We start from the raw sequence: 13,846 nt of genomic DNA, 5'->3' as shown, positions 1-13,846 counted from the left end.
CAGGTTCGATTCCAGGCTGTATCACAACCGGCCGTGATTGGGAGTCCCATAGTGCGGCGCACAATTTGCCCAGTTTCGTCCGGTATAGGCCATAAATGTAAATCATTTGTTCCTAGTAACTGACTTGCCTAGTTAAATAAAATGTATGACCAAATAGACAACACTAGCCTGCCTTATTTGAGTGTTTGAATTGTAGCACAATGGAAAATGTATTTAGTCTAATAGCTCAAACATTGTTCAAGTCGCTGGACTAGTTTTTCCACTGTCTTGCCCTACTGCCACGTATCATGGCAGTGGACTTTAGGTCGACAAGTACTTGAAAACATAGTTTTACCCCTGACCAGTAAAAGGCTGTTTTCGTCGCATAAAGTATTTGCCTTGTTGTACAGAGGTGAGTAAGTGAGCCGCGTGCGCGTTGACGAGCGAGACTATTTCAGTAGCCTATTCTGATTGCGCCGAAGGAAGTTTCTTCATTCTCCGTTGTGTAAATAGAGTAACTTACTTTTGTATGTGATGGGCGTGAAATGTGATACAGTACCGACATGAAGTCCGGAGAGGAGACGGATTACGAGGGAGACCTAAATAGTTTGCCCGACGACTCCAACTTTGTCAAACCTTATTTATTAGAACTGAGACAGAGGGCACAGAAAGACATCATCGACCCGCAGCAAAGCTTGAATTGGTCAGACAGTTTTCTAATAAAGTTTCTGCGAGCGAGAGACTTTAATGTTGAGCTGTCACTGAAGGTTGGTATCGGTGGGTTAAAGGTATTGAGAAATTGAAACTGTTTAGGCTATGCCGCATGTTGCCCAGCTAGCACATTCGTTCCTTCGAAGTTGTGGGAACGTACGTTTTTGGTATCCCATTGGTCAGAACACTTACGAAGCCGTAAGTGTTTTGACCGGTAAAACTGAAAACGTTTTAAATGTTCTGAGAACAGAATGAAGTACTGAAATTCTCAAAGAAGAATGTTGTTTCTTAATGTTCTCAGAAAACAATTTGATAATTACTTTAAATAAAACCATGAGGTAGAAACCTGGAGGAAACATGCTGAAGTACTGAAATTCCCACCTATGTAACATAGTTCTCAGAACGTTATGTGCGAGCTGGTTATCCTGCACCATTTCCAGAAAATTGTGGGAAGGTTGTATGCAAAATAACCATAAGGCTAAGCTCAAAGAAACATGGTTCTCAGAACGTTTATGTGCTAGCTGGGTTTCGATGCCTATCGCACTTGTTTAGAACTTGGACTCAAAGACTGTTTGTCACTGAAAGAAAGTTGGGTCCATGCCAACTGGACTAACGGGGGAAATAAACTATTTGGGCTACAGGTTGTCGCTATGTGAGGAAGTTTTAAACGACCAGATTGCAGCACATGCATATTCTCTCACATGGATAATGTCAAAAACCATGTCAAAAAATACATTTTGCTTTGCAATAGTTGGACGTTTTGGACCTCTCCAAAACTAAACATTCACTGTAGGATAGGCAATGCAGGCATAGGAGAGTGAATTATATTGTATCATTCATGGTTTAAACACTTGTAAGTTCTTGTTTGTATGTGTCTTAACTGCATTCAACAAAATGTGTGGCATAGTTCATGTCTAGCCATGTATCCTGTTCATAGCCTACAAATGTCAGTCAGTGCATGTTTGGAAAACATTTACCAGCTTGGCGCTTAAGTGTCCACACAGCCTGACATGATTTGACAGGATGACAGCTGGCTGTGGGTCCTCTGTTGCAATCCCCAAAATATTTATTTTCTTTCTCTTTCTATCTATAGCTACTCTTTAATTACCAGCGTTGGAGGAGAGAGTGCCCAGAGATCAGTGCCAACCTGCAGCCGTCCTCTGTCCTGGGACTCCTCCAGAATAACTACCATGGAGTGCTGAGGGACCGGGACCTCAGCGGCAGCAGAGTGCTCATCTATAGGATCGGTTAGTTCTCACCTCTATGGTCTCATAGGGTGTGGTCTGGGTGTCAGGCAAGGCAAGCGGTACCAAGGCATAAAACCACCTAAAATGTGCTTTGAACATAAATCAAAAGGAATAATCTGCCCATGGCTGTGTAAAAGGCTATGTAAGGAGATGGAATACTCTTCAATATAGGTTACTCTATAGTAGGGGTATTGAACTCTTAACATACGAGGTCTGGAGCACTGCTGGTTTTCTGTTCTACCTGATAATGAATTGTACCCACCTGGTGTCCCAGGTCTAAATCAGTCCCTGATTAGAGGGGAATCACCCACCTGATGTCCCAGGTCTAAATCAGTCTCTGATTAGAGGGGAATAAAACAAATTTTAAAGCAGTGGAACTGGCTTCGAGGTCAAGGTTTGAATTTGAGGGCTATCTATAGGGTGTCATTTGAGATGTGTTGGCTTTTCTCCTCAGGCCAGTGGAACCCCAAAGACTTCACAGTGTACGAGGTGTTCCGTGTCAGTCTGATCACATCTGAGCTGATCGTCCAGGAGACGGAGACTCAGAGGAATGGACTAAAAGCCATTTTTGACATGCAGGGATGGTGCTTCGCTCACGCCCTCCAGATCAACCCCTCCCTGGCCAAAAGGATCTCCTCTGTGCTCACGGTAGGTTCTGTTGAACTGGGTCATGTTCATTAGGACACTCATTTTCAACTACTGTTTTAATGGGCCCGTCCGCTGGTTTGAGAAATAATCTTTGTATGATACGTGTTAGAATAACATGATCAGTAATTGTAAAGATCTAAGGATACGGTTAGTTCTGGATCCGGAGTTGCAGAAATCTCATGTGTTACTCTTACAGAATATCAAATCAAATCAAATATAGCTATACTGTAAGTCTGTAATAATACTGTACTAAAGGTAGAATTAGCAAGATGATGTAGATGCACAAAGCAAACAACAGTAATTAGTCAATATCCGCAACAACTAAGAGTGTTGTAGTGTGAAGCTGAACTTCTCCTCTGTTGTAGTGGGAAGCACACCCGTGCACATGCACAGATACTTTGTGTGACTGTGTGAGAGCAAAGTGTTGCACCCCGCTCATCTCAATATCTGTGGTGCTGCTCGTTGCAACATCATCTAGCTGAGTCTAGCTTTAAGCCTCTATTTAAATGTGATCCCCTCAGGACTCGTTCCCTCTGAAAGTGCGAGGAATCCATCTGATCAACGAGCCCATATTCTTCAGACCCGTCTTCGCCATGCTCCGCCCATTTCTGCCCGATAAGATCAAACAGCGGGTCAGTCGCCATGCTTCATCATTCACGTTCTTTCACTGACTCTTGTTTTCACCTGGATACATCTCTTTCATACATTTAACGGGAGTGATGGAGATGATGTTGTTTAGAGCAGGTTCTTATAACCCATGATGATGATGTCTCTGATGATAGTGACAACAATGTTGATCATGATGGCAGTGATACTAATTTATGTCAATGCCCTCCTGTCTTACTCCTAGATCCACATGCATGGCAGCACCTTCAAAGAGACTCTGAGGGATTTTTTCTCCGAAGACATCCTCCCCCAGGAGTACGGGGGCAGCGGCCCCTCCATGGAAGAGGTGTGTCAGGGGTGGACCTCCCACATCCTGCAGTCTGAGGAACTCCTCACCCAGCTTTCCATCTTCCCTGCAGTAGATGAGGTCACCTCTGACCCAGAACCTGACAGCCAGTCTGCCTACAGCTCCTGACTCCCCATAGACTACACATCCCAGAGTGCATCTCACTGACCAACCACACAACTCGTAGCATCCTTCTGAAGTCCAATTCCAATTTCTTATTCCTTCCTTCACCTTCTTTTTTAAGGGAAGTCCAATCGATATGGTTGGGGTGCACAACTTGAGCTCTCGGTCCAAGATTGTCTGCTAGTTTTGAGTTTATATGAGCATCCTGTTTATTTATTTAAAGTTTTTATCAGTAGTCGATGAAAAGATGGGATGATGACGAGGGATGCTCGGTAGGAGCTAGTGCTCAAAATAGTATCATAACACATTGTGTTTCAGTAATAATACATTGGAATTGGGCCTAGACTACTTTTCTCCATCTCATCTGTTTTATGGGTTTTGCAAACATTTATATTATTGGGACGGCAGGTAGCCTAGCGCTAAGGTTGCTAGATCGAATCCCAGAGCTGACAAGGTAAAACATTTCATTCTGCCCCTGAGCAAGGCAGTTAACACACTGTTCCCCGGGTGCAAAAGTGTTGATTAAGGCAGCCCTCCGAGGCTCTCTGATTCAGAGGGGTTGGGTTAAATGCAGAAGACACATTTCAGTTGAATGCGTTCAGTTGTAAGACTGACTAGGTATCCCCCTTTACTCAACCAACTGCTTCCATAATGTGTTAACACAAAAGACAAGGTTAAATACATATTTTAGCTATTTGTACAGTTCTGTGAATATCTACTGTAGTAGTGAAGTGTATTTTTATACAATGATTGGTGTTTTAATTAATTACGAAGATTAAGTGCTTAGTTCTTTACTCAAATCAGTATAAGCTGAGCCAGCCTGTTCTTGGAAAGATCCGTTAACCCAGATTGATAATACAAGATAGCAAAAATCCCTGAATATCCTTTGCCCAGTCTGTAGTAGCAAACTCAGAGGAAATTGATTCAGTTCTTTGCTATTTTGTCTTTTTTCTCACAGACGCTTATGAAAGAAATGTCCTCAGAAATGTTCACATTGTAGCAAAATTGGAGAGATTATTTTAAAAAAAATGTTTTAAAGAAAGACAATGTTTTCAACATCTCTCTCACTCAGATGAGAGAAGTGCTAAATACGTCTCTATTTATTATTACAGAAGCTCTAGTCCAGCGAAGGCTGCTGAGGGGAGGACGGCGCATGGTGGCTGGAATGGAGTCAATGGAATGGTACCAAACACATCAAACGCGGGGTTTGAATGTGGTTGATACCATTCCATTGACTCCATTCCAGCCATTGTTATGAGCTGCCCTCCCTTCAGCAGCCTCCACTGCTCTAGTCCATTCCCTGTCTTTATGTGAAACAGTCCAAAAGTCTAAATGCCGTCCAGAGGGGCAGTGTGTTGAGCTTACATCTCACAACATTGTGTTGAGCCTGGCTGGGATCTTTCTCAGTCTACTGTGTTGAGTTTGGCTGGGCTCTCTCCCCTCCTGACCTTAGGCCCTCAGTAAACTCAGTAAACAAGCCCTCTGTCCATGTATGAGGAGATTTCATCACATTTGTATGGCTTGATTTAATAATGTTCAGTTATTTGTGTCTGTTTGTTTGGAGTTTAGGAGCAAGACGAGAAATTATTTTTGATGAAGTGCCTCTGTTTCTCTATTGATATTCTACTTGAGGCTTGTTGGAACACATTGCTTGCTACATCTTTATGACCAATATCATTGCATTGAGGAAATGTGAACATACCAGTAATTTAAAAGAACTTTTGTAAGCTTTGCGTCATTCAGTGGTTCCTGATAGACCGTCATCTTGCTTCCTCATGGCAAAGGTTTACTTTTCCTACTATTATTAGCTATTGGAATAGTACTGTAATTAAACAACTTGCACTATTGAAAGTTTATTAAACCGCTATAGAAGGTGAATATTTTATTAAAATATCAAATTAATATTACCCTCATTGTCTTGACATTTGTAAATATTTTAAATATACCTTAAAGTACTACTTAAGTCGTTTTTTGGAGTATCTGTACTTTACCATTTTGTATGTTTTACAACTTTTACTTCATTACATTCCTAAAGAAAATCATACCATTTTTACTCCATACATTTTCCCTAAAACCCAAAAGCACTTGTTACATTTTGAATGCTTAGCAGGACAGGAAAATGGTCTAATTCACACTCTTATCAGGAGAACATCTCTGGTCATCCCTACTGCCTGTGATATGGCGGACTCACTAAAAACACATGTTTAGTTTGTAAATTATGTCTGGGTGTTGGAGTGTGCATCTGGCTATCCGTAAATTAAAAAAACAAGAAAAGGGTGCTGTCTAGGTTGGCTTAATATAAAGAAGTTTAAATTATTTATACTTTTTACTTTTGATACTTAAGTATATTTAAAACCAAATACTTTTAGACTTTTACTCAAGTAGTATTTTACTGGGTGACTTTTACTTGAATTATTTTCTGTTAAAGTATCTTTACTCAAGTATGACAATTGAGTACTTTTTCCACCACTGCTTGTTCTTACCAATTACATTTTAACTTCCAGGTTTTCTGAATTTCAGTCTATGCCCTCTGCTCTAATCGAAAGAAATGCATAGAAGTGGGAGGGAAAGCAACGCATGAGTCTATTACCATGTATTTATCTAGTTCCTTTATGAAAATTGCCCTGTAGAGGGGAGTGCAACCATTTTTCTTCCTATGGAATTCCCTTACTTCCCTGGTGAATGAGTATGGAGGAAGAAGAACTTTCAGTGGGAAGAATTTGAGTGTCCACAGACAATGTTTTCCATGACATTTCATAAAATGACTAGGCTCAAAATCATAGAAAAATAATCAGTCACAGAACGGTAGTTACTAGATATTGAACTGGTCTAGTGTTGCCATCTAGTGGGGAAAATATGAGTCCAAAGTCCAAACGCTAGTATCTCCACATCCTGAATCTCTTCACTATGACGTAAAATATTTGAGACTATCAATTCTCATTGTCAAATTACTCGTAAGTATGCCTACTATTAGACCTGACGCCATGAGCTGTACACATCTCCATAAACCCACTGTCAAGATAATGTAATCTTTATTAAATTGACTATTTTACAGACCAAAATGATTATTAAAATTACCAATTTAATCCTCTGGAGGATAAAGAGAAATCTGTCTTGTTCTTGTCATTGAGGCCCAGACAGCCAGACGGACTAGAAGAGACGAATGTGACAGATTCACATACTATTAAGTTCACATACAGTACCAGTCAAAAGTTTGGATGCATCTACTCATTCCAGGTTTTTTCTTTTTAAAAACAATTCTACATTGTAGAATAATACTGAAGACATCAAAACTATGAAATAACACATGGAATCATGTAGTAACCATGAAAGTGTTGAACAAATCAAAATATATTTTATATATATTTTCAAAGTAGCCACCCTATGTCTTGAAAACAGCTTTGCACACTCTTACCATTCTCTTAACCAGCTTCATGCGGTAGTCGCCTGGAATGCATTTCAATTAACAAGTTAAAAAGTTGTTAAAAGTTATTTAGTGGAATTTATTTCCTTCTAATGCACTAAACCATCAAGCACTATGATGAAACTGGCTCTCATGAGGACCGCCACAGGAAAGGAAGACCCAGAGTTAACTCTGCTGCAGAGGATAAGTTCATTAGAGTTACCAGCCTCAGAAATTGCAGCCCAAATAAATTCTTCACAGAGTTCAAGTAACAGACACATCTCAACATCAACTGTTCAGAGGAGACTATGTGAATCAGGCCTTCATGGTCAAATTGCTGCAAAGAAACCACTACTAAAGGACACCAATAAGAAGAAGAGACTTGCTTGGGCCAAGAAACATGAGCAACGGACATTAGATCGGTGGAAATCTGTTCTTTGGTCTGATGAGTCCAAATTTGAGATGTTTTATTCCAACCGCCGTGTCTTTGTGAGAAGCAGAGTAGGTGAGGGGATGATCTCCGCATGTGTGGTTCCCATCGTGAAGCATGGAGGAGGTGTGATGGTGTGGGGGTGCTTTGCTGGTGACACTGTCAGTGATTTATTTAGAATTCAAGGCACACTTAACCAGCATGGCTATCACAGCATTCTGCAGCCATACACCATCCCCTCTGGTTTGCGCTTAGTGGGACTGTTATTTGTTTTTCAACAGGACAATAACCCAAAACACACATCTAAGCTGTGTAAGGGCTATTTGACCAAGAAGGAGAGGGATGATGCTGCATCAGATGACCTGGCCTCCACAATCACAATCACCCGACTCCAACCAAATTGAGATGGTTTGGGATGAATTGGACCGTAGAGTGAAGGAAAAGCAGCCAACAAGGTCTCAGCATATGTGGGAATTTGAAGCTGGTTGAGAGAATGCCAAGTGTGCAAAGCTGTCATCAAGGCAAAGGGTGGCTACTTTGAAGAATCTTCGGCCCGAAGATTGAACCCTGTGGCATCCCCATAGAGACTGCCAGAGGTCCGGACAACAGGCCCTCCAATTTGACACACTGAAATCTGTCTGAGAAGTAGTTTGTGAACCAGGATAGGCAGTCATTTGAAAAACCGAGGCTGTTGAGTCTGCCGATAAGAATGTGGTGATTGGGGGGCTCCTGGGTGTGCCATCAGAGACTCTGGGTTCGAGCTCAAGCTCTGTCGCAGCCGGCCGCGACCGGGAGGTCATTGGGGCAACGCACAATTGGCCTAGCGTCGTCTGGGTTAGAGAGAGCTTGGCCGGTAGGGATATCCTTGTCTCATCGCACACCAGCGACTCCTGTGGCGGGCCGGGTGCAGTGCACGCTGGCCAGGTCGCTAGGTGCACGGTGTTTCCTCCGACACATTGGTGCGGCTGGCTTCCAGGTTGGATGCGTGCTGTGTTACGAAGCAGTGCGGCCTGGTTGGGTTGTGTTTCGGAGGACGCATGGCTCTCGACCTTCGTCTCTCCCGAGCCTGTATGGGAGTTGTACCCATGTCAGAGACGCAAACTCGGTCTCAACCTTTAAGTCTTTACTGAAGACTCATCTCTTCAGTGGGTCATATGATTGAGTGTAGTCTGGCCCAGGAGTGGGAAGGTGAACGGAAAGGCTCTGGAGCAACGAACCGCCCTTGCTGTCTCTGCCTGGCCGGTTCCCCTCTTTCCACTGGGATTCTCTGCCTCTAACCCTATTACAGGGGCTGAGTCACTGGCTTACTGGGGCTCTCTCATGCCGTCCCTGGAGGGGGTGCGTCACCTGAGTGGGTTGATTCACTGATGTGGTCATCCTGTCTGGGTTGGCGCCCCCCCCCCATTGGGTTGTGCCGTGGCGGAGGTCTTTGTGGGCTATACTCAGCCTTGTCTCAGGATGGTAAGTTGGTGGTTGAAGATATCCCTCTAGTGGTGTGGGGGCTGTGCTTTGGCAAAGTGGGTGGGGTTATATCCTTCCTGTTTGGCCCTGTCCGGGGGTGTCCTCGGATGGGGCCACAGTGTCTCCTGACCCCTCCTGTCTCAGCCTCCAGTATTTATGCTGCAGTAGTTTATGTGTCGGGGGGGCTAGGGTCAGTTTGTTATATCTGGAGTACTTCTCCTGTCCTATTCGGTGTCCTGTGTGAATCTAAGTGTGCGTTCTCTAATTCTCTCCTTCTCTCTTTCTTTCTCTCTCTCGGAGGACCTGAGCCCTAGGACCATGCCCCAGGACTACCTGACACGATGACTCCTTGCTGTCCCCAGTCCACCTGGCCGTGCTGCTGCTCCAGTTTCAACTGACCTGAGCCCTAGGACCATGCCCCAGGACTACCTGACATGATGACTCCTTGCTGTCCCCAGTCCACCTGACCGTGCTGCTGCTCCAGTTTCAACTGTTCTGCCTTATTATTATTCGACCATGCTGGTCATTTATGAACATTTGAACATCTTGGCCATGTTCTGTTATAATCTCCACCCGGCACAGCCAGAAGAGGACTGGCCACCCCACATAGCCTGGTTCCTCTCTAGGTTTCTTCCTAGGTTTTGGCCTTTCTAGGGAGTTTTTCCTAGCCACCGTGCTTCTACACCTGCATTGCTTGCTGTTTGGGGTTTTAGGCTGGGTTTCTGTACAGCACTTTGATATATCAGCTGATGTACGAAGGGCTATATAAATACATTTTATTTGATTTGATTTGAGTTGTAGCAATGAGACAAGATATTAACAATTGGATGCCATGAAATTGGGGAGAAAAAGGGGGTAATTTTTTTATTTAAAAAAAGATTGTGGTGATTGACAGAGTCGAAAGCCTTGGCCAGGTCGATGAATACAGCTGCACAGTATTGTCTCTTATCAATGGCGGTTATGAAATCGTTTAGGACCTTGAGTATGGCTGAGGTGCACCGATGGCCAACTCGGAAACCAGATTGCATAGCGGAGAAAATACGGTGGGATTCGAAATGGTCGGTGATCTGTTTGTTAACTTGGCTTTCGAAGCTTTATTAGGATAGATATAGGATAGATATAGGTCTGTAGCAGTTTGGGTCTAGAGTGTCTCCCCTTTGAAAAGGGGATGATCGCGGCAGCTTTCCAATCTTTGGGGATCTCAGAAAGAGAGGTTGAACAGGCTAGAAATAGGGTTTGCAACAATTTCAACAAATAATTTTAGAAAGAGAGGGTCCAGATCGTCTAGCCCAGCTGATTTGTAGGTGTCCAGATTTTGCTGCTCTTTCAGAACATCAGCTATCTGGATTTGAGTGAAGGAGAAATGGGGGAGGCTTGGGCAAGTTGCTGTGGGGTGTACAGGGCTGTTGACCGGGGTAGAGGTAGCCAGGTGGAAAGCATGGCCAGCCGAAGAAAATGCTTATTGAAATTCTCAATTATCGCGGATTTATCGGGGGTGACAGTGTTTCCTAGCCTCAGTGCAGTGGGCAGCTGGGAGGAGGTGCTCTTATTTTCCATGGACTTTACAGTGTCACAGAACGTTTTGGAGTTTGTGCTACAGGATGCACATTTCTGTTTGATAAAGCTAGCCTTTCCTTTCCTAACTGCCTGTGTAGATTGGTTCCTAACTTCCCTGAAAAGTTGCATATTGCGGGGGCTATTCGATGGTAATGCAGTACGCCACAGGATGTTTTGTGCTGGTCAAGGGCAGTCAGGTCTGGAGTGAACCAAGGGCTATATCTGTTCCTGGTTCCATTTTTTTTAATGGGGCATGTTTATTGGAGATGGTGAGGAAAGCACATTTAAAGAATAACCAAGGCATCCTTTACTGATGGAATGAGGTCAATATCCTTCCAGGTCGATTAGACAGGCATGCTCGCTGAAGTGTTTTAGGGAGCGTTTGACAGAGATGAGGGGTGGTCGTTTGACCGCAGACCCATTTCAGGTGCAGGCAATGAGGCAGTGATCGCTGAGATCCTGGTTGAAGACAGCAGAGGTGTATTTGGAGGGCAGGTTGGTTAGGATGATATCTATGAGGGTGCCCATGTTTACGGATTTGGGGTTGTACCTGGTAGGTTCCATGATAATTTGTGTGAGATTGAGGGCATCAAGCTTAGATTGTAGGATGGCCAGGGTGTTAAGCATGTCCCAGTTTAGGTCACCTAACAGCACGAGCTCTGAAGATAGATGGGGGGCAAAGCATCCCCAAACCATCACACTACCACCACCATGCTTGACCGTTGGTATAAGGTTCTTACTGTGAAATGCAGTATTTGGTTTTCGCCAGGCATAATGGGACCCATGTCGTCAAAACAGTTACACTTTTGACTCATCCGTCCATAGAACATTCTTCCAGGAGTCTTGATGATCATTCAGTTGCTTCCAGGTTATTTTCTGGCAAACTTGAATCAACTTTTTGGATGAGATGGGTCCCATTATGTCTGACAAAAACCAAACACTGCCTTTCACAGTAAGAACTTCATACCAACGGTCAAGCATGGTGGTGGTAGTGTGATGGTTTGGGGATGCTTTGCTGCCTCAGGACCCGGAGGACTTGCCTTAATAGAAGGAACCATGAATTCTGCTCTGTGTCAGAGGATTCTACAGGAGAATGTCACGCCATCTGTCTGTGAGCTGAAGCACAGCTGGGTCATGCAGTAAGACAATGATCCAAAACACACAATCAAGTCTACATGAAAATGGTTAAAAAGAAACAAATATTAAGTTTTAGAATGGTCGATTCAAAGTCCAGACCTAATCCCAATTGAAATGTTGTGACAGGACTGGAAACGAGCAGTTCATGCTTGAAAACCCACAAATGTCTTTGAGTTAAAGCAGTTCTGCATTCCTCCACAACGATTTGAGAGACTGATAAACAACTACAGGAAGCATTTGGTTGCAGTCATTGCAGCTGAAGGTGCCACAACAACCAGTTATTGAGTGTAAGAGGGCAATTGCTTTTTCACACGGGGGAACTGGTTGTTGCATAACTTTGTTAATTAAATAAATAAAATAAGTATATACAGTTGAAGTCGGAAGTTTACATACACTTTAGCCAAATACATTTAAACTCAGTTTTTCACAATTCCTGAGATTTAATCCAAGTAAAAATTCCCTGTCTTAGGTCTGTTAAAATCATCACTTTGTTTTAAGAATGTGAAATGTCAGAATAATAGTAGAGAGAATAGTTCAGCTTTTATTCTTTCATCACATTCCCAGTGGTATTTAGTAGCATTGCCTTTAAATTGTTTAACTTGGGTCAAACATTTTGGGTAGCCTTCAACAAGCTGCCCACAATAAGTTGAGTGAATTTTGGCCCATTCCTCCTGACAGAGCTGGTGTAACTGAGTCAGGTTTGTAGGCCTCCTTGCTCGCACACGCTTTTTCAGTTCTGCCCACAAATGTTCTATAGGATTGAGGTCAGAGCTTTGTGATGGCCACTCCAATACCTTGACTTTGTTGTCCTTAAGCCATTTTTCCACAACTTTGGAAGTATGCTTGGGGTCATTGTCCATTTGGAAGACCCATTTGCGACCAAGCTTTAACTTCCTGACTGATGTCTTGAGATGTTGCTTCAATATATCCACATAATTGTCCATCCTAATGATGCCATCTATTTTGTGAAGTGCACCAGTCCCTCTTACAGCAAAGCACTGCCACAACATGATGCTGCCACCCCCGTGCTTCACGGTTGGGATGGTGTTCTTCGGCTTGCAAGCATCCCCCTTTTTCCTCCAAACATAACGATGGTCATTATGGCCAAACAGTTCTATTTTTGTTGTGCAGTTGCAAACCGTAGTCTGGCTTTTTTTATGGCGGTTTTGGAGCAGTTGCTTCCTTGCTGAGCGGCCTTTCAGGTGATGTCGATATACGACTCGTTTTACTGTGGATTTAGATCATTTTGAACCTGTTTCCTCCAGCATCATCACAAGGTCCTTTGTTGTTGTTCTGGGATTGATTTTCACTTTTCGCACCAAAGTACGTTCATCTCTAGGAGACGAGACACCTCCAATTGACTCAAATTATGTCAATTAGCCCATCAGACGTTTCTAAAGCCATGACATCATTTTCTGGAATTGTCCAAGCTGTTTTAAGGCACAGTTATCTTAGTGTATGTAAACTTATGACCCACTGGAATTGTGATAGAGTGAATTATAAGTGAAATAATCTGTCTGTAAACAATTGTTGGAAAAATGACTCGTGTCATGCACCAAGTAGATGTCCTAACCGACATGCCAAAACTATAGTTTGTTAACAAGAAATTTGTGGAATGGTTGAAAAACAAGATTTTAAGGAGCCCAAACTAAGTGTATGTAAACTTCCAACATCAACTCTATATGTTTTTGTTATTTGTAAAGGTTCCCTTTATCTAATATTAGGTTTTGGTACAACATCTGATAACATTCAATATAGAAAATATGCAAAAATGTAAAAGGGGCAAATCCCTTTTCACCGCACTTTTTCAAGTACTTTACAAAACTGAATATAATGTAGCAAGTAATTACACATACATAAGATATTACTATATATACACAGTACCAGTCAAAAGTTTGGACACACCTACTCATTCCAAGGGTTTTTCTTAATTTGTATTATTTTCTATATTTTAGAATAATAGTGAAGACATCAAAACTATGAAATAACACATATGGAATCATGTAGTAACCAAACAAGTGTTAAACAAATCTAAATATATTTTAGATTCTTCAAAGTAATCACTCTTTGCCTTGATGACAGCTTTGCACACTCTTGGCATTCTCTCTCACTCTGTTGTCCAAATCATCCCAAACCATCTCAATTGGATGGAGGCCAGGTCATCTGATTCAGCACTCCATCACTCTCCTTTTTGGTCA

General features: G+C 42.8%; 1 protein-coding gene across 1 annotated transcript; it reads left to right on the top strand.

The window, feature by feature from the left end:
- Positions 1 to 266: 266 nt before the first annotated feature.
- LOC110508824 (alpha-tocopherol transfer protein) lies at positions 267 to 5,567 on the top strand. The gene is made up of 5 exons (XM_021589663.3): positions 267 to 746; positions 1,784 to 1,937; positions 2,392 to 2,585; positions 3,107 to 3,217; positions 3,436 to 5,567. The coding sequence occupies exons 1-5, from the start codon at positions 543 to 545 to the stop codon at positions 3,664 to 3,666; spliced, it is 894 nt and encodes a 297-aa protein (XP_021445338.1). The 5' UTR covers positions 267 to 542; the 3' UTR covers positions 3,667 to 5,567.
- The last annotated feature ends 8,279 nt before the right edge of the window (positions 5,568 to 13,846 follow it).

Source organism: Oncorhynchus mykiss, chromosome 28 (genome assembly GCF_057628025.1).
Source record: "Oncorhynchus mykiss isolate SJ-2025 chromosome 28, ASM5762802v1, whole genome shotgun sequence".
Taxonomy (NCBI): Eukaryota; Metazoa; Chordata; class Actinopteri; order Salmoniformes; family Salmonidae; genus Oncorhynchus; species Oncorhynchus mykiss.
The sequence above is the reverse complement of the archived record's forward strand: the minus strand, read 5'-3'. Positions and strand labels throughout refer to the sequence as shown.

What these genes read in the sequence shown, in the direction of transcription:
- LOC110508824 (XM_021589663.3), top strand. Translation starts at nt 543, where the DNA reads ATGAAGTCCGGAGAGGAGACGGATTACGAGGGAGACCTAAATAGTTTG. An exon ending in AGTGCTCATCTATAGGATCG is followed by an intron (nt 1,938 to 2,391) that starts GTTAGTTCTCAC and finishes TTTTCTCCTCAG; the next exon opens with GCCAGTGGAACCCCAAAGAC. An exon ending in CCGATAAGATCAAACAGCGG is followed by an intron (nt 3,218 to 3,435) that starts GTCAGTCGCCAT and finishes TCTTACTCCTAG; the next exon opens with ATCCACATGCATGGCAGCAC.